The sequence below is a fragment of the Triticum aestivum genome, chromosome 2A (assembly GCF_018294505.1).
Source record: "Triticum aestivum cultivar Chinese Spring chromosome 2A, IWGSC CS RefSeq v2.1, whole genome shotgun sequence".
Taxonomy (NCBI): domain Eukaryota; kingdom Viridiplantae; phylum Streptophyta; class Magnoliopsida; order Poales; family Poaceae; genus Triticum; species Triticum aestivum.
This window is the reverse complement of record NC_057797.1, coordinates 70,433,824-70,454,099: the sequence shown is the minus strand read 5'-3', so window position 1 is coordinate 70,454,099 and position 20,276 is coordinate 70,433,824. Positions and strand designations below refer to the sequence as shown.

At 45.7% G+C, this 20,276-nt stretch overlaps 1 protein-coding gene across 1 annotated transcript; it reads left to right on the top strand.

Moving 5' to 3' along the window:
* Nucleotides 1-19,361: 19,361 nt before the first annotated feature.
* On the top strand, nt 19,362-20,276 carry LOC123191519 (autophagy-related protein 18d-like). The gene is made up of 3 exons (XM_044604224.1): nt 19,362-19,635; nt 19,743-19,875; nt 20,085-20,276. The coding sequence occupies exons 1-3, from the start codon at nt 19,362-19,364 to the stop codon at nt 20,164-20,166; spliced, it is 489 nt and encodes a 162-aa protein (XP_044460159.1). The 3' UTR covers nt 20,167-20,276.

The following is a 20,276-nucleotide window of genomic DNA, read 5'->3' as shown; positions in this document are numbered from 1 at the left end:
ATCAACTCCTTGATCACATTGTGCACATTATGATGATGTCCTACCGAGTGGGCCCAGAGATACCTCTCCGTTTACACGGAGTGACAAATCCCAGTCTCGATTCGTGCCAACCCAACAGACACTTTCGGAGATACCTGTAGTGTACCTTTATAGCCACCCAGTTACGTTGTGACGTTTGGCACACCCAAAGCATTCCTACGGTATCCGGGAGTTGCACAATCTCATGGTCTAAGGAAATGATACTTGACATTAGAAAAGCTTTAGCATACGAACTACACGATCTTGTGCTAGGCTTAGGATTGGGTCTTGTCCATCACATCATTCTCCTAATGATGTGATCCCGTTATCAACGACATCCAATGTCCATGGTCAGGAAACCGTAACCATCTATTGATCAACGAGCTAGTCAACTAGAGGCTTACTAGGGACATGGTGTTGTCTATGTATCCACACATGTATCTGAGTTTCCTATCAATACAATTCTAGCATGGATAATAAACGATTATCATGAACAAGGAAATATAATAATAACCAATTTATTATTGCCTCTAGGGCATATTTCCAACAGTCTCCCACTTGCACTAGAGTCAATAATCCAGTTCACATCGATATGTGATTAACACTCAAGGTCACATCCCCATGTGACTAACACCCAAAGAGTTCTGGGTTTGATCATGTTATGCTTGTGAGAGAGGTTTCAGTCAACGGGTCTGCAACATTCAGATCCGTATGTACTTCGCAAATTTCTATGTCATCTTGTAGATGCAACTACTACGCTACATTTGGAGCCATTTCAAATAACTGTTCTACTTGGAGCTATTGTAAATTGTTGCTCCATTATACGTATCCCGTATCTCTACTCAGAGCTATCCGGATAGGTGTTAAGCTTGCATCGACGTAACTCTTTACGTCGAACTCTTTATCACCTCCATAACCGAGAAACATATCCTTATTCCTCTAAGGATAATTTAGACCGCTATCTGGTGATCTACTCCTAGATCACCTTTGTACCCTCTTGCCAGATATGTGGCAAGGCACACATCAGGTGCGGTACTCAGCATGGCATACCGTATAGAGCCTATGACAAAAGCATAGGGGACGACCTTCGTCCTTCCTCTTTCTTCTGCCGTGATCGAGTTTTAAGTCTTAACTTCATACCTTACAACTTAGGCAAGAACTCCTTCTTTGACTGATCCATCTTGAACACCTTCAAGATCATGTCAAGGTATGTGCTCATTTGAAAGTACCATTAAGCGTTTTGATCTATCCTTATAGATCTTGATGCTCAATGTTCAAGTAGCTTAATCCAGGCTTTCCATTGAAAAACACTTTCCAAATAACCCTATATGCTTTCCAGAAATTCTACGTCATTTCTGATCAACAATATGTCAACAACATATACTCATCAGAAATTCTATAGTGCTCCCACTCACTTCTTTGGAAATACAAGTTTCTCATAAACTTTGTATACACCCAAAATCTTTGATCATCTCATCAAAGCATACATTCCAACTCCGAGATGCTTACTCCAGTCCTTAGAAGGATTGCTGGAGCTTTGCATACTTATTAGCATCTTTCAGGATTGACAAAACCTTCCGGTTGTATCACATACAACCTTTCCTCAAGAAAATCGTCGAGGAAACAATGTTTTGACATCCTATCTGCAAGATTTCATAAATAATGCAGTAATCGCTAATATAATTCCAACAGACTCTTAGCATCGCTACGAGTGAGAAAGTCTCATCGTAGTCAACTCCTTGAACTTGTCGGAAAACATCTTAACGACAAGTCGAGCTTTCTTAATGGTGATACTTACCATCATTGTCCGTCTTCCTTTTAAAATCCATATGTACCTAACAGCCTTACGACCATCAAGTAGTTCTTCCAAAGTCTACACTTTGTTTTCATATATGGATCCTCTCTCGGATTATATGGCCTCGAGCCATTTTGGAATCCAGGCCCACCATCGCTTCTCCATAGCTCGTAGGTTCATTGTTGTCTAGCAACATGACTTCCAAGACAGGATTACGTACCACTCTGAAGTAGTACGCATCCTTGTCATCCCACGAGGTTTGGTAGTGACTTGATCTGAAGTTTCATGATCACTATCATAAGCTTCCACTTCAATTGGTGTAGGTGCCACAGGAACAACTCCCTGTGCCCTGCCACACACTAGTTGAAGAGACGGTTCAATAACCTCATCAAGTCTCCACCATCCTCCCACTCAATTCTTTCGAGAGAAACTTTTCCTCGAGAAAGGACCCGATTCTAGAAACAATCCCTTATTGCTTTCGGATCTGAGACAGGAGGTATACCCAACTGTTTTGGGTGTCCTATGAAGATGCATTTATCCGCTTTGGGTTCGAGCTTATCAGCCTGAAACTTTTTCACATAAGCGTCGCAGCCCCAAACTTTTAAGAAATGACAGCTTAGGTTTCTCTAAACCATAGTTCATACGGTGTCATCTCATCGGAATTACGTGGTGCCCTATTTAAAGTGAATGTGGTTGTCTCTAATGCCTAACCCATAAACTATCGTGGTAATTCGATAAGAGACATCATGGTATGCATCATATCCAATAGGGTGCAGTTATGATGTTCGGACACACCATCACACTATGGTGTTCCAGGCTGTATTAGTTGTGAAACAATTTCCACAATGTCTTAATTCTGTGCCAAACTCGTAATTCAGATATTCATCTCTATGATCATATCATAGATATTTTATCCTCTTGTCACGACGATCTTTCAACTTCACCCTGAAATTACTTGAACCTTTCAATAATTCAGACTCGTGATTCATCAAGTAAATATACTCAACATCTACTCAAATCATCTGTGAAGTAAGAACATAACGATATCCACTACACGCCTCAGCACTCATTGGACTGCACACATCAAAATGTATTACTTCCAACAAGTTGCTTTCTAGTTCCATTTTACTGAAAACGAGGCTTTCAGTCATCTTGCCCATGTGGTATGATTTGCATGTCTCAAGTGATTCAAAATCAAGTGAGTCCAAACGGTCCATTTGCATGGAGTTTCTTCATGCATATACACCAATAGACATGGTTCGCATGTCTCAAACTTTTCAAAAACGAGTGAGCCCAAAGATCCATCAACATGGAGCTTCTTCATGCGTTTTATACCGATATGACTTACGTGGCAGTGCCACAAGTAGGTGGTACTATCATTACTATCTTATATCTTTTGGCATGAACATGTGTATCACTACGATCGAGATTCAATAAACCATTCATTTTAGGTGCAAGACCATTGAAGGTATTATTCAAATAAACAGAGTAACCATTATTCTCCTTAAATGAATAACCGTATTGCGATAGACATAATCCAATCATGTCTATGCTCAACGCAAACACCAATCTCGATGGTAGAGGGAGCGTGCGATGCTTGATCACATCAAGCTTGGAAAAACTTCCAACACATATCGCCAGCTCACCTTTAGCTAGTCTCCGTTTACTCCGCAACCTTTTATTTCGAGTTTACTAACACTTAGCAACCGAACCGGTATCTAATACCATGGTGCTACTAGGAGTACTAGTAAAGTACACAACAATGTATATCCAATATACTTCTATCGACCTTGCCAGCCTTCTCATCTACCAAGTATCTAGGGTAATTCTGCTCCAGTGGCTGTTCCCCTTATTACAGAAGCACTTAGTCTCGGGTTTGGGTTCAACCTTGGGTTTCTTCACTAGAGCAGCAGCTGATTTGCCGTTTCATGAAGTATCCCTTCTTGCCCTTGCCCTTCTTGAAACTAGTGGTTTCACCAACCATCAACAATTGATGCTCCTTCTTGATTTCTACTTTTGTGGTGTCAAACATCGCGAATATCTCAAGGATCATCATATATGTCCCTGATATATTATAGTTCATCACGAAGCTCTAGCAGCTTGGTGGTAATGACTTCGGAGAAACATCACTATCTCATCTGGAAGATCAACTCCCACTCGATTCAAATGATTGTTGTACTCAGACAATCTGAGCACAAGCTCAACAATTGAGCTTTTCTCCCTTAGTTTGCAGGCTAAGAAAATCGTCGGAGGTCTTATACCTCTTGACGTGGGCACGAGCCTGAAATCCCAATTTCAGCCCTCGAAACATCTCATATGTTTCGCGACGTTTCAAAACGTCTTCGGTGCCTCAACTCTAAACCGTTTAACTGAACTATCACGTAGTTATCAAAATGTGTATGTCAGATGTTCGCAACATCCACAGACGACGTTCGAGGTTCAGCACACTGAGCGGTGCATTAAGGACATAAGCCTTCTATGAAGCAATGAGGACAATCCTCAGTTTACGGACCTAGTCCGCATAATTGCTACTATCAACTTTCAACTAAATTTTCTCTAGGAACATATCTAAACAGTAGAACTGAAGCGCGAGCTACGACATAATTTGCGAAGACCTTTTGACTATGTTCAGGATAATTAAGTTCATCTTATGAACTCCCACTCAGATAGACATCCCTCTAGTCATCTAAGTGATTACATGATCCGAGTCAACTAGGCCGTGTCCGATCATCACGTGAGACGGACTAGTCAACATCGGTGAACATCTTCATGTTGATCGTATCTACCATACGACTCATGCTCGACCTTTCGGTCTCTTGTGTTCCGAGGCCATGTCTGTACATGCTAGGCTCGTCAAGTCAACCTAAGTGTTTGCATGTGTTCCGAGGCCATGTCTGTACATGCTAGGCTCGTCAACACCCGTTGTATTCGAACGTAAGAATCTATCACACCCGATCATCACGTGGTGCTTCGAAACGACGAACTTTCGCAACGGTGCACAGTTAGGGGGAACACTTTCTTGAAATTTTAATGAGGGATCATCTTATTTACTACCGTCGTTCTAAGCAAATAAGATGTATAAACATGATAAACATCACATGCAATCAAATAGTGACATGATATGGCCAATATCATATTGCTCCTTTTGATCTCCATCTTCGGGGCTCCATGATCATCATCGTCACCGGCATGACACCATGATCTCCATCATCGTGTCTTCATGAAGTTGTCTCGCCAACTATTACTTCTACTACTATAGCTAACGGTTAGCAATAAAGTAAAGTAATTACATGATGTTTATGTTGACACGCAGGTCATAAATAAATTAAGACAACTCCTATGGCTCCTGCCGGTTATCATACTCATCGACATGCAAGTCGTGATTCCTATTACAAGAACATGATCATCTCATACATCACATATATCATTCATCACATCCTTTGGCCATATCACATCACATAGCATACCCTGCAAAAACAAGTTAGACGTCCTCTAATTGTTGTTTGCATGTTTTACGTGGCTGCTATGGGTTTCTAGCAAGAACGTTTCTTACCTACGCCAAAACCACAACGTGAATTGCCAATTTCTATTTACCCTTCATAAGGACCCTATTCATCGAATCCGATCCGACTAAAGTGGGAGAGACAGACACCCGCCAGCCACCTTATGCAACTAGTGCATGTCAGTCGGTGGAACCGGTCTCACGTAAGCGTACGTGTAAGGTTGGTCCGGGCCGCTTCATCCCACGATGCCGCCGAATCAAGATAAGACTAGTAACGGCAAGATAATTGACAATATCGACGCCCACAACTACTTTGTGTTCTACTCGTGCATAGTAACTACGCATAGACCTAGCTCATGATACCACTGTTGGGGAACGTAGCAGAAATTCAAAATTTTCCTACGTGTCACCAAGATCTATCTATGGAGAAACCAGCAACGAGGGGAAGGAGAGTGCATCTACATACCCTTGTAGATCGCTAAGCGGAAGCGTTCAAGAGAACGGTGTTGAAGGAGTCGTACTCGTCGTGATCCAAATCACCGGAGATCCTAGTGCCGAACGGACGACACCTCCGCGTTCAACACACGTACAGCCCGACGACGTCTCCCATGCCTTGATCCAGCAAGGAGAGAGGGAGAGGTTGAGAAAGACTCCATCCAGCAGCAGCACAACGGCGTGGTGGTGGTGGAGGAGCGTGGTACTCCAGCAGAGCTTCGCCAAGCACCGCAAGAGACAAGGAGGGAGAGGGGTAGGGCTGCGCCAAGAAGGAGAGGAACTCATGTGTCTTGGGCAGCCCAAACCTCAAGTATATATAGGGGGAGGGGAGGGGCTGCGCCCCCACCTAGGGTTCCCTCCCTAGGGGTGGCGGCAGCCCCCAGATCCCATCTGGGTGGCGGCCAGGTGGAGGGGAGAGGGAGGCGCACCAGGCATGGGCCCTAAGGCCCATCTGCCCTTAGGGTTTGCCCCCCCCCTCCTCCCTTAGGCGCCTTGGGCCCTTGTGGGGGGGGCGCACCAGCCCACCTGGGGCTGGTCCCCTCCCACACTTGGCCCATGCAGCCCTCCGGGGCTTGTGGCCCCACTTGGTGGACCCCCGGGACCCTCCCGGTGGTCCCGGTACGTTACCGATAAACCCGAAACTTTTCCGGTGACCAAAACAGGACTTCCCATATATAAATCTTTACCTCCGGACCATTCCGGAACTCCTCGTGACGTCCGGGATCTCATCCGGGACTCCGAACAACATTCGGTAACCACGTATATCTATTCCTTATAACCCTAGCGTCATCGAACCTTAAGTGTGTAGACCCTACGGGTTCGGGAACCATGCAGACATGACCGAGATAACTCTCCGGTCAATAACCAACAGCGGGATCTGGATACCCATGTTGGCTCCCACATGTTCCACGATGATCTCATCGGATGAACCACGATGTCAAGGACTTAATCAATCCCGTATACAATTCCCTTTGTCTAGCGGTACGATACTTGCCCGAGATTCGATCGTCGGTATCCCGATACCTTGTTCAATCTCGTTACCGGCAAGTCTCTTTACTCGTTCCGTAACACATCATCCCGTGATCAACTCCTTGATCACATTGTGCACATTATGATGATGTCCTACCGAGTGGGCCCAGAGATACCTCTCCGTTTACACGGAGTGACAAATCCCAGTCTCGATTCGTGCCAACCCAACAGACACTTTCGGAGATACCTGTAGTGTACCTTTATAGCCACCCAGTTACGTTGTGACGTTTGGCACACCCAAAGCACTCCTACGGTATCCGGGAGTTGCACAATCTCATGGTCTAAGGAAATGATACTTGACATTAGAAAAGCTTTAGCATACGAACTACACGATCTTGTGCTAGGCTTAGGATTGGGTCTTGTCCATCACATCATTCTCCTAATGATGTGATCCCGTTATCAATGACATCCAATGTCCATGGTCAGGAAACCGTAACCATCTATTGATCAACGAGCTAGTCAACTAGAGGCTTACTAGGGACATGGTGTTGTCTATGTATCCACACATGTATCTGAGTTTCCTATCAATACAATTCTAGCATGGATAATAAACGATTATCATGAACAAGGAAATATAATAATAACCAATTTATTATTGCCTCTAGGGCATATTTCCAACAACTATCGGATCGAACGTACCTCGCCGCACTGAATCGCATTAACGAGTAGATGTTGTCGTTTTTTTGATGCAGGTCAGATCAGGTCCACCCCGCCTGGAAGTCTGGAACCTGAGACGGAGGGGACCTTGAGCTGGTGACGCTGCTCTTGGACATAGCGCCGACGTGGGCGCGGCGAACCCCCGTACCCCGGGGCCATCCGTCCCTGCGTGCATTTTTCAGGCAATATTCTGAAGCTGACCAGCTTGTAATTTTCTCTGCAACGCTGATGCACTAACGCGGCTATGCGACCGCTGGACAGAGCGGTTTGTCTGCTTGAGCCCGCAGTTTGTTCGAGTTCAAGTTCCCGACCATCATCTCATATACTGTCCCGAATTCAAATCAGATCCTGCACCTCATCAAGGTCGCCGCTGCATGGTGACTGGTGAGTGCACCTGCCTTGAGAAACCCGGCCCGGCCATCTTCTCCCGGAAAAAAATCCTATACGACCAGGTCGTACGGGACTAAACGGGAGACCCACCTCCGCATGTGACACCTGTCAAAAGCGAATCTCAAAGCACCAGGCCTTCTTCCCATCGAGTCCCTTTGCCAAATCTCGTTTTCTGTAGCCCCCAAATTCTACAGCCGCCGGTTCGGTTCGCTCGGCTGCTCACCTCCTCGCCGCCGGTGCACTCCTCGACGGCTCGACGCCGTCGGCAAGTCCCCAGCTCCGCTCTCTCCATCCTCGTCGGCAACGGCGACGCTCATCGACGACCCATCGCGCATGCCCGCCGTATCTACTCGCCACATCCACTCACGGCCTTACTCCTTGACGCTGGCAGCAACTTTCCTGCTCGTGGTGGTCCATTCCCGTCGGAAACGGCCATGTTCGTCGGCGCCCAAGTTCAGGCACCACCCAGTTGCTTGTCGCCATTGGCGTGAAGGAGCTAGGTGTGGGTAGAGGAGGATCTGGTGGAGAGACTACTGATTGCAGAGCCTCGCCGTCGTCGGCGGACTGCATGTCGCCGGCGAGATGTAAAGAGAATTGAGATGGGACGGTCTTTTTGAACGTGGGAATCGGAGTTGGCTGGAAGTTGGAAACGATGGAAAGAAGAGCTGTTGCTTTGAGATTCGCTTTTGACAGTTGTCATGTGCGGCGGTGGGTCTCCCGTTTAGTCCCGTACGACCTGGTCGTATAGGATTTTTTTCCCTTCTCCCCCGAGTTGTTGTCGTGGTGAACCCTTAGATCCGCCTCTGCACGCCAATCCAGTTTCATGTGTGCGTTAATTTAAGTCAGTCTTCACATCATATATATTTGACCTGCAACTGTTGGTTGTGTGCTTATATCTACTATCCAATGTTATTTTAAAGCTTCAATTGATTTACAGTTAACTTAATTTATTGGCTGGCAGGAGGAGTGTACTCTTGAGATCAATGTCAGGATCTGCAGGTACTACTATTGAGAATTTCTGTGGCTTTTCTGTTCAGGCAAATGACAACCTTCTTAAAGTTGCATTTTGTTGTTAGTGTTTGAGGTTTCTATCGTGTAGCATCAGATTAATATTGCCAAGCATGAGCTGGCGGCGCATATGGAAGATCCAATGGGCCAATAGCTGGAGCCTGGAAGCGGATGTCAATGCTCCATAGCAGAGAGCTAAGGTTTACAATAAGCAACGACTACCAAATTTTCCATCGTTAGTGTTGATTCCAAACGATCTGTAGTTTATAACATTGACGACCACATAGGACTAGGCTATCTCAGATTTACCATCAGATTAGTGAACTTTGTGCATGATTTATTTAAATTATTTTTTCCATCCTGCTTCTTGTGTTTACAGTAGGATATAAACGGCAGATGTCATGGAGATGGTTGCCATCAGTTTCATTTTGTTGCACATCACAAGCCTGCCCTTTTAGGTTGATATATGTTTCAGTTATCTTTACCTCTGTTATTTAAAGAATCTGTGATGTGTCACTAGCTTATTCCATTCTCGCATTATAGTATACGCATGTCTTGCAGTCTATCTCATGCATGCAGATGGGGAGATGCATTCATGTGCTCGCTGCTGCGTGCTACTAGCTTCGTTCAGTTGCTTCAGTGAGATAAGACTCGATGTGGATTATGTTTTAAATATTCAACAAATTTTCCAGCGAGTAGATCGACGCATAGGAGCATGAGGTTCTTCTGATAACAAGTTCTGGATGCGTCAATAGGATAAGTTTTACAGAATTGAGATGACCTTCTTAAAGGAAGCATTTTCACATCTTTGCACTGGTATACTTTTGCGGCTACACTTTTATTAATTGCAAAGTGGAATTACCTCAATTGATAACCAAATTTTGTGCTCACCGCCGCCATGGGGTTGACGAGGACGTCCCAGAGCCCTTGCCTCTACTTGATGCCGCGTCGAGCAAGGTCCATAGCTGCTACCAAATGCATTTGGACTCACACAATACTATCATAGAGGAGTAAAACTACAAATCTCATATCATTCTTTCATTCAAATGAAACCATCAGATACGTACGTGTAGTGTGTAGAGTCCGTTCTAAGCATTGGAAAGGAAGTGGAGGAAGGGAAATTGCCTGCAGGTGGTATTGATAACTTTGAAGCCATTACTATGGTTACAAAATACGGTAAATATTACAGATACTTCATGCATGTTTCCTGTTTGATACAGTTAGATCCTTATTCGCTTACTTGTGCTGTATTTCTGATTGCTTTGACGTGTTTAGGTATTGCAAAATAGGGCTCCAAATGCATATCAAATCATGCTTTCCTGCATGATCGATTTTTCATGCTTTTTTTTGCAGAGTTATTTACATTTCAACCTGATCACAAGCCATCAGAGAATGGACTATTGCACTCAGTCAGAACTACATTAGGTCCATTGTACATTTTATTTTAAGTAATGAAGAATATGAGCTGAGAACATATAGGAGCTCTATTTGGTTCAAATATTTCTATACGGAATTTGATGTACTTCTCATGAATATCTTGGTAAACAGAAATAATGGTACACTGTACACTGCTACATTATGTTTCACCAGACTCACTCATTATAATATCTTGTTGCTTTCATGTCGTGAATACTAATTACCTTCAGCGTCTACTAGGATAAAGCCGAATGCTTTACGCATATATTTCCACCACGTTGAGTAATTTGTTTTGAAGATGATACTAATATGTTAATCGGCTACTTAGTGACCTTAATCATCCTGTTGACTAATTTATCGGCTGATATTGTGAACAATGACTGACGTCAAAGATACAACTTTACCTTGTGTATTGGACAATCGAAGCTTCCGTGCTTGTAATTGTGCCAATGGACGAACTGATTCATGTGACCTGAAGCTCATGACCGATATCCATATATTGTTTTTGCAACTCATGTGACAATGCAACAGAAACATGATATTTCCCTTAATTCAATAAATTGGCTTCTATAAATTCCATGTACGCATATTTGAGAAGAAAGTATTATTCTCACATCTTTAGTTCCAAGTTCAGGCCTCTTTTGGTTCATAGGATATGATTATCATAGAAATAGGAATCTTGTAGGAAATGAGATGACATGTATCTCAAATCCTATGAGTAGGAATAGGAAATAAGATGTCATTTGGTTGACATCAAAGGAATTTTTCCATTGAGTCTAGGCTCTTTTTTATTTTCCTATGAAATGTGGAGGATAGGAACCAATCCTATGTAGGAATAGGAATCCATTCCTATGAACCAAAGGGCTCTAAAGGAAAAAATCCTATAAGAATCATATCCTCTAGAATTCCTATGAAATTCCTCTAAACCAAAGGAGGCCCACTGTTGAAAATAATAGCCCTTGGGAGATGAAGGGAAGGAGAGAGGCGGGTAGGTTTACAGTCACGAAATCATAAATACAAGCTGTGAAATATACCACATCTGCACTATTTTGGGTTTGAACTTGGAAGTGTTTGTGCGAGTGACAAAGGTTTCCAAAACAGCGGGCACACTTTACTAACACAAGCTGTGAAATTTACCGCTTCTGCACCATTATGGATTTGAATTTCAAAATGTTTGTGTGAGGGATAGAGGTAGCGAGTTTGGACCGGAGAGGTGGAGAGATAAAATAATGGATGGAACAAAAGTGATTTAACGGGAAAAAGGATTAATCGAGAATATCAGACTATGTGTGCCCCCGTTGCTACGCACATGCAATTAACTATAGAAGCCAAAAAGTGAGGGGAAACTTTTTTTTGCTCTTCTCTAATCGATAAATAAATTTGTACCATGAATGAGGCATGCACGCGTGAGGGCGGGAATGAGGCATGTACGTCGTGGTAGAGTCCGGGATGAAGAGTGGGTCCAATATAGAACCATGGGGTACTAGCACTAAGATAGGAAGGCGGTTGCCGCTCTTGGGCCTTGCTGCTGGCCTGCCACATCTGCGGCAATCACTAGCTCACTTCGAAGACGAGTTAAGTGGATTTTGTGGTAACAGTGAAGGTCGAGAGTGAGCGGAATGGGGGTTGGAGTTGGTCTGTTCAGTTACAGTTGTCTGAGCAGAATAATTTCCGTACTTTAGAAACATGGCAAATTACATTTCATTAAAGACGACTTTGCAACAAACTACACGAGCGAGTGGTTCATATATCTTTTCATCAAGTCGTACAGTATTTTGCTTAGCATAGAAGGATAAATGCATTTGTTGGTTGTTTCGAGAGTTAATCACAGACATAGTTGTGTATCAGTTACATGCACAACAATTGACATTATACTTTTGTATCATGGTAATACACAACATTCAATGTATGTTACAACGGGGAAATCGCTCAGGAGACATCAGGGTGGAGAGCGGGGCGGTTGACGGGGGACTCCTCCTTGGTGGTGCTTGGGGAAGTACAGTGTGAAGGAGAGTGGGCATCATGGCAAAGGTAAGGTGAGCATCATCCGATTTTAAAGAAGAGGGCTCCAGCGAGAAATATTCCACTACAATGGAAAACCAAGCCAGCAGGGGAGGGCCTGATAGAAAAAGGGAAGGGTGTGTCGTGGCGCGTGGTTTTGTTTCGGGATCGCATGTAGGAAATAATATGGCCGATTGTTCGTACAACCACATTTCTCCCCTACATATAAGCTCGATTTGGGCGAGACCGGAGTATTCACATGGTTGGATTTGGGGGAGCCCGCTGGAATCCGTTGATGTCCGAACAAGTCCGGACATATGAGGAAGAAATGAGTTTCGACCTTAGAGACAATTTTAATTGTTTCTTTGATTCATTTATATGCATTGTAGCCCGTGACAACGCACGGGCGTTCTACTAGTAAATAATAAGGGACGAGCCTCAGGGTGGACATGGTCCGGGCCGGTCCGGTCCTTGACCGAGCCGCCGTTTTGACCGGCCGCCGGCGGACCGGACCGGACCGGACCGACCAGCTGGGCGGTCCTGATTTCAGGGCTCGGACCGACCGCGCTCCAGCCCGGGCTGGACCGAGAGGACCGGCTGTGGTCACCGTCGATGTGGGCACAACGCGCACGAGGGGTTGCTAGACAGCGCAGGAGGAGGTGTAGGGCGCTCGATGGTCCAGACCGGCGGTGGTGTACACATGAAAGCGACAGGACGCGGCGGGCGCCGACCGGCGGGCGCCATTGTTAGCCATGAAACTGCGCGTGTTTCCTCCTTAGCAGTTTTTCTGACGCATGCAAGTATTGTAATGCGTGCATGAGCCCACGATTTTTTGTGTGCGAGCCTTGCCGTGATTAACGGATCAAATCTGACATGAAGTTAGACGTGGGATGGCGCCGTGATTATACGATCGAGCCTGTTTCTGTCGTTCTTTTTCTTTTTAGTAGTGATATATTCCTAAGAATGATTTTTACGTAAACTTATGTACTAATTGAATTGGATTGCTTCTGTTACCTAAAATCGTGGGGCAGTTATTACAAACCAAACAAAGATATCACGTATAGATTTGGTAAGAAAGTCACGTAGGAATAGAATGTTCCTTCTATTTTCTGTTCGACTTGATAAAAGGAAACGGAAGCATGGGATGGGCGCATGATTTTTGGATTCTCTCGTTAGTCGCTAGTAAAAGGAAACGGCGGCGAAGGGCTAGTCTGTAAGATTTGGTATAAGCATTCCTACTCCTCAAGGGAGCCGAGTTGTGTATATTTATATGGGGCAAACAATGCCTCGCCATGGTGTACAAGAGAGACCAGAAAGAAATCCAATCTGGTTTGGTATAGGAAATAGACAGGGATACGGGAGAGAGAGATAGAGAGATAGAGATAGGTTATCGGATCGAACGCCGGCACTCTTGTTCTTTCTATTCTCTGTCTGACTGAATACAAGGAAAAAAGGCAGCGCGTGATCTGGGTCTTCTTCTACCTCTTGCCCCTGTCCCTGTGTCAATTGCATGAGTGAGTACTTGATTCCCATGAACAGCGCCGGATGGGACACGTCCAGGGCGTCGCCGGTGGCCGCGGTGAAGAAGAACAGCCCGCACCTTCGGTCCGCTCGGTCGGACCGGGCAAAGACCGGACCGGACCGAGAAAATTTTGGGCCGAAATTTTAGTAACCGGACCGAACAAATTCTTCAGCGGGCCAGGACCGGACGGTCCGGTCCAGAACGGGCCACGAGCAGGCCGAAAAGCCCGCTCGCTCCGTCCAGCCTGAGACGGGCCCCTCATAATCGCCCCGGACCCCTCTTTTCGAGAAACCCTACCACCAGCAGGCCCGCCGTAATCGAGAAGATCCATCGATCGCCTCGCCCTCGTGAGATCCAGAGTCGACGAAACACTCTCCTCGGATCGACATGGAGAGTAGCGATCAGTCCAATCCAAGGAGGAAGAACCGCAGCAATAATCGAGTTGCCCCTCCTGAGAGCCTACGGCGCCTGCTCGAGCAGCTCAAGGAGGAGAAAGATCGAGTTAATTCGCTCCGGGAGGAAATCAGGACGCTGCGCCTCGAGCTGTTTGGTAGTCAGGGAGGAGCCCGCGGCATGCCGGAGCAGCCGAGGATTCGTCCGTCGTCGCCTCGTGAGTCCACAGAGATGGATGGGGAATCTGCTCGGCAGTCTCAGCTTGTTTCTTGCACGCCCCATGAGAACGAGACCCCTCAGTACTCTCGTCGTGGCAGCAACAAGGGGAAACGCGGAGGTAGTGCCGGTGCCGCCGCTCCGCCGGCGAGGCCACACCATGATTCAGCCATGGATCAGCAGCAGGTCCAAGACCAAGGCTACCACAAAAAGGTTGATGTCTCTGATGGTGGTGATGATGATATGAAGGAGATGGAGATGGATAGAGGCAAATCGGCCCAGCAGATAGCCAGAGAGGAGGAGTAGATGGCCTTTGCCTCGTACCGTAGAAGCTGGGAATCTAACTGGGGAGCGACTGGCCGCGCCTTCTTCGAGGACACGAGTGAGTACTACTTACTACTGATCAGTAGCAAGTAAACACATTCGTGCATGCTTATGCTTTGATCCAATTCATGTCAGATTTCTGTAACACCCATGCATGGACTTCTATTTGGTTTGTGTTTGCAGCGACCGTGAGTCCCATGCACTTCACCCACTGCACGCCTGGATGCGACCCAGGTGATGCCGCGGTCGCCGGGGCCACCCTGCAGATCTTCACCGTCAAGCTCGTGGAGATAAAAGGCGGCCTCGAGTGGCCATTGTCCGTGTACAGCGTGGTTGCCGCGCGAGACTGCGTGGATCACAGCCGCAACCTCCTCTTCTCTTGCGATAGGTGGAGGTCGCAAAAGCTCAGTCAGGATGTACGTATGATGATCATTTCCTACACTTTATGTTATTTACTTTTTTCTCGTCTGCACATATGGTGGCATTCTTCCGTACTTGTCTTCTCTTGCTGTCATATTGTGTCAATTAAAAAGAAAGGATTAGATGTTTTGTTCTTTTAGGATTGCTGGCACTAATGGGTTGTTTGCTGCCGCCTACAGGATCCTTTTTTGCGCTTGATTGGCCCGTCTCGTGCCATTGTGTTTACCGATGATGTTTACTTTGAAACCGAGCTAACGACGCGTTTGGTTCGCCCTCAGGTTACTTCTTCGGTTAAGGTATCGGGAAGCTCTGTTTTACCTTTTTGCTTTAGGAATACGTGATCTGTTTGGTCTGGCCGTCCGACTCCTGTTTTCCTAATCAGCCGCATGTGAGCGTTTTCAATTTTGTGAACCCCGTATCGGAAAGCACTGCTACGGGATACGTGATGTGCGTGTACCAAACGCCAGATATTGTTTCAGAATGCGCTGCAATCGGGAACCGTTGCGATTCTCCCGAACCAAACGCGTCGTAAAAGTTAAAGGCAAAACACCGTCTCAAGATATAGCATTGATCAGTGGGAGGCGCCATTACAGCGGAGGACGTACCATTTGCTTCAGCAACTGCTTCTGCACAATAGAGTTATGCGTGGAGCGTATTCATGAAACTGTCCAGGCCACCATATTGGGTGTCCGTGTCAAAAACGGGCCATGGCCTTTCGATTATGGCGGTCAAGTTGCTTGCCTCTCACCATCGCGGACATATAAGGTCACCGGTGGTAAAGTCACTTACACTACTCATGCCCCGTCCATGGAAGTTATGATGCTTGCTTCACATGGTAGAACTATGCCCAAGGGTTCATACGGTTACCTTCGTCTAGCAAGGCATGTAGTTTCTGTAGAATTGGAAGGAAGTCTGAATGTTGTCATACAAGCCTACTCAGAATCTGGTGATATCACCGCACAAGGTGAGGTTTGCTTCATGCCCAAAGCTTGCAATATAAGTCAGGAGACATGTTTCTTGGGTGACCGTGACCCTAAGGTGTAAGTGGAGATTACCGTCGCTTGGTCTCTTCTTGTTTCGAACAGTCGTCATTTGATGATGAATGGAATGGATTTTGATGAGTTGAAAGAAGCGGTCAGTGGGTTAGGAGTTTGATGGCTCGCTTAGAGATCATATCACTGTGTGGCAATGGGCAGTTTTGAAGCTTCGGGTGATTTGGAACTCGGTGTTCTTTCCTCTCTAGATGTTACCTATTAATGTATCAGTTGTGTGCTGAAATGTGTGTAATGCGAAATTATGTAACAAATTTTGCTAACACTTGGTTGTTTCTAATTAATTTACTTCGAATATGAGCACCTAAGTCAATCATCACAAATATCAAATATAGTACTCCCTACGTTCACAAATATAGTTCTAGCTTTTTTTATGAATTGGATGCATATAGAGACGTTTTTCTGTATTTGTTCACTCATTTCAGACTACATGCCCATATTGAAATATCCAAAAGATCTTATATTTTTTTTAACAGAGTGGGTACTAAATAGTAGAAATATATAAGACCATGCATACATAGAAGATATTAGCTATTGGGGGTTGTTGGCATTACTACGTGGGGGATGACCATAGTTTGACAACAAACATGTTCTAAACTTTATATTTCCAGAAGTACTACCCTCTTGGTGATATATTTTGTCGGTTGTCCATGAGACCAAACTCATGGATAAGTTAAGCGATATGACTGTTGGTATTTGGATCTCCCTACATTGCTGTTGGTAATCACTTTGGTTTGCTGCCGCTGAAAATGGTTTCCCCTAAATTAGAGATATTTGGTGGTATGGTCTGTAAAATATACTTCCTATTTTAATTTGGTGCAGATATGCATATAAGTATTAGCAAGTTAACTTTTGGATTGAATATCAGTAGTACCATATTGACACAATATTGTGTGCACTCATACATTCATGTCATACGGAGATTAGAGGGGGAGGGGGGGGGGGGGGGAGTAGATTTCTGAAGAAAGAATTTTCGCAAAAAAAAAGTGGCATTCATCTAAATTCTAAAGTACATATATATGATATGAAAGGCTATATACAACTTGAAGATTGGGCCATCAAATTTCATGGTTACATCATATATCGTACATGCTTATAAGGGGCATCCATCTGGGCGTGAAAGATGAGACTTTCGAGGTTGAGAGTATGGACCGGGACGAATTCTTCGTTAGTATGGAGTTATTCAAAAGATCTATCAACTTTACGATGAAACTGCCAAGAGAATGGACTATGTGCATAATCAACCATCTAGTTCTCTCCAACTAAAGCAATCTGAAATTGTTGTATGAGTTCTGTGCTGAAATATCTGTAATGCACCTGGATTAATATTACATATGCTTTTTTTAGGGAAAATATTACATATGCTGAATTAGTGTGTGCCGTGGTAACAAAAGAAAGCACAAACCCGAGCCCAATAAACAAGGCGGGGCCCAGTGCCTGTACGTTTGGCCCAGCCCAACGGACCAACAGCTTTATGTACGTTTCAGGAATTGTAATCCGACTCCGAACATGCATGCATGTCCCAGTTCGACATGGTTACCAACTTAACTAGTACTAGTACTAGTACTGTAGTTTTCATCATGGGGCGATCTATATACACCACGGGTACGTACGTTCACGATCGATCGAGCCTCGGTCGATCAATCAGTTAGCAAATCGAACTAGTTGTAGCCGCGAAAAGCAAGCTTAATTTGATGGATCTATCGTTCAGCCCGTCGGTCATGGCCTCTACGTCGTCTTCCTCCGAGCTGCCGGACGGGGAAGTCCTAGTCCCCGCTCCCGATCCGCTCGTCCACGTCGCCTTCAACCAGCACGGCACGCACTTCGTCGCGGCCACGGCCACCGACTTCCACGTATTCTCCTGCCACCCTCTCGAGCGCGTCATGCACCGGCGCGGCTCCGACGGCTGCACGTTCAAGGTGACCTCCGCCCAGCTGCTCACGCGGTCTCAGCTGGCCGTCGCGACGCGGAGGCCCGGCGCCGTCGACGGCCACGTCATCGACTTCTGGAACGGCATGTGCAAGCCCAAGGACGCCAGGACCAACACCGTCAGGAGCCCGTGCGGCGCCGTCGGCGGCTTCCGCCTGCGGGGGGACCACATGCTCGTCGCCGGCGAGGGGACGGCCACGCTGTTCGACGGCGTCCACTGGGAGAAGGAGGTGACGACGGGGCCCAACCCGCTGGGGCTGTGCGCCGTGGAGGAGCCGAATGGGCCCGCGACGCTCGTCTACGCCCTGCCGCTGCCGGAGGCGGGATCGGTGCAGGTCCGCCGGCGCGGCAGGGCCGGCAGCGTCAGCGTGCGCGCGCACGGCTCGGGCGTGGCGTGCCTAGCGCTGTCCCCCGACGGACGGCTGCTCGCCACCGCCGGCACCAGGGGCACGCTCCTGCGCATATTCAGCACCGCCGACGGCACCAAGCTCCAAGAGGTATGCACAGCATGTCTCAAAGCTGTCTACTCTTTCGATCATGAACTATTGCGCATTGGTCTACTCTTCAGTTTTGACCTCAGACTTTCAAAAGCTTTTAAGGAACTTAGATAAGGTGATTTGAAAAGAAAGATTCACTACTCCATACATGTGCTCTTACTAAGATGTTTTTTCAGTGGTCAATATAGAAAAAATCTCGGAATCAATAACAGTAATAATCCTAAACAAAGGATAGCTTCAAAAAAATATCCTAAAAAGGATCAATAACCAAATAGAAATAAGTATTTTCCTCATTTTGTAAAAAGTGTGTTTTCTTTCCAAAGATATAATTTTAGGAATTTTACTTGCTTGGTCGTAAGGCAACACATACACACATGTCGTGTGTTTTACGCAAGAGAAAGTTATTTTATTATGCTATACTCCTGGAGTACTTCTATATTTTAAGATACAAGATAATTAAATAAAGTAAATCATTAAGACTTTCTGTTCCAAATAATAACCGTTTCATATAATCAAATTTTATTGAAACATCCTTTCAAAAAAAAATATTGAAACATATTACAACTTATTCCCGCGGCATGGTCGGATATCATCTATTTATAGTTAGAAGAGCGTTTGGACCACTACTTTAGTGATCGATCTAAACACTTCTATATTTCTATATAGAGGAAGTATATTGGAACTTCGTCTTGTTCACATGTTGGTGTTCTTGACTCTTGTTGTAGCTGAGAAGGGCACCGAAGGGGCAGACATCCACTGCATCGCCTTCTCCCACGACTCCAAGTGGTTAGCGGTGTCCAGTGACAAGGCAACGGTGCACGTTTTCAGCATCAATGACTTCAACCTCACAAGCTCCACTCTCGAGGAAGACCATGCCAGCAATGACCTTTTGGCGGCACCACTCGTACTACCATCTTCTCCCGCACCCGCAACAACCAACCAGAGCTCATCACGCATGTCATTTTTGAAAGGTGGGTGCATATTCCTACATTTTAACTGGTAAAATTAACGTCGCTCCCTACAATTTTTTACTCAATCAAAATCTTAACATAACACTTCACTCCTCATGAACACACAGGCTACCTACCGACGTATTTCAGCTCGAAGTGGTCGTTTGCCCAGTTCCGGATCCCTAACGCCTGGACCAAGTGCTCCGTGGCGTTCGACCGGAGACACCCCAACACCATTACCATTGTCTGCATGGACAAAAGGTGCGTTGAAGAAGCTAAAATCACTCTCTCAATTTTATATTGACACACATGTCACATGTGCAACACATTGTCACACACACGCATGTGGTATTCTGTATCACACGCTCGCCCGAGCCTACCTCCCACTTCTTGATCCATTTTGTTTAGAAGTTTCTGAGATGATAGCATAACGTTACATGCTGACAACGACTATCATGGTGTGCGTGCAGGTTCTACCGCTGCGAGTTCGACCCGGTGAAAGGAGGCGACATGGTGCCGGGGGTGTACCACGAGAACTTCATGGACCTGTGAAGGGATTAGGGACGCAAGGCAGCAAGACACTTCTTTAGGTCCAGTTGGAAGTCAATATACTTTCAGGTTGATGATGTCTTAGATTTTTCCACGTAGACGTACCTCTATGG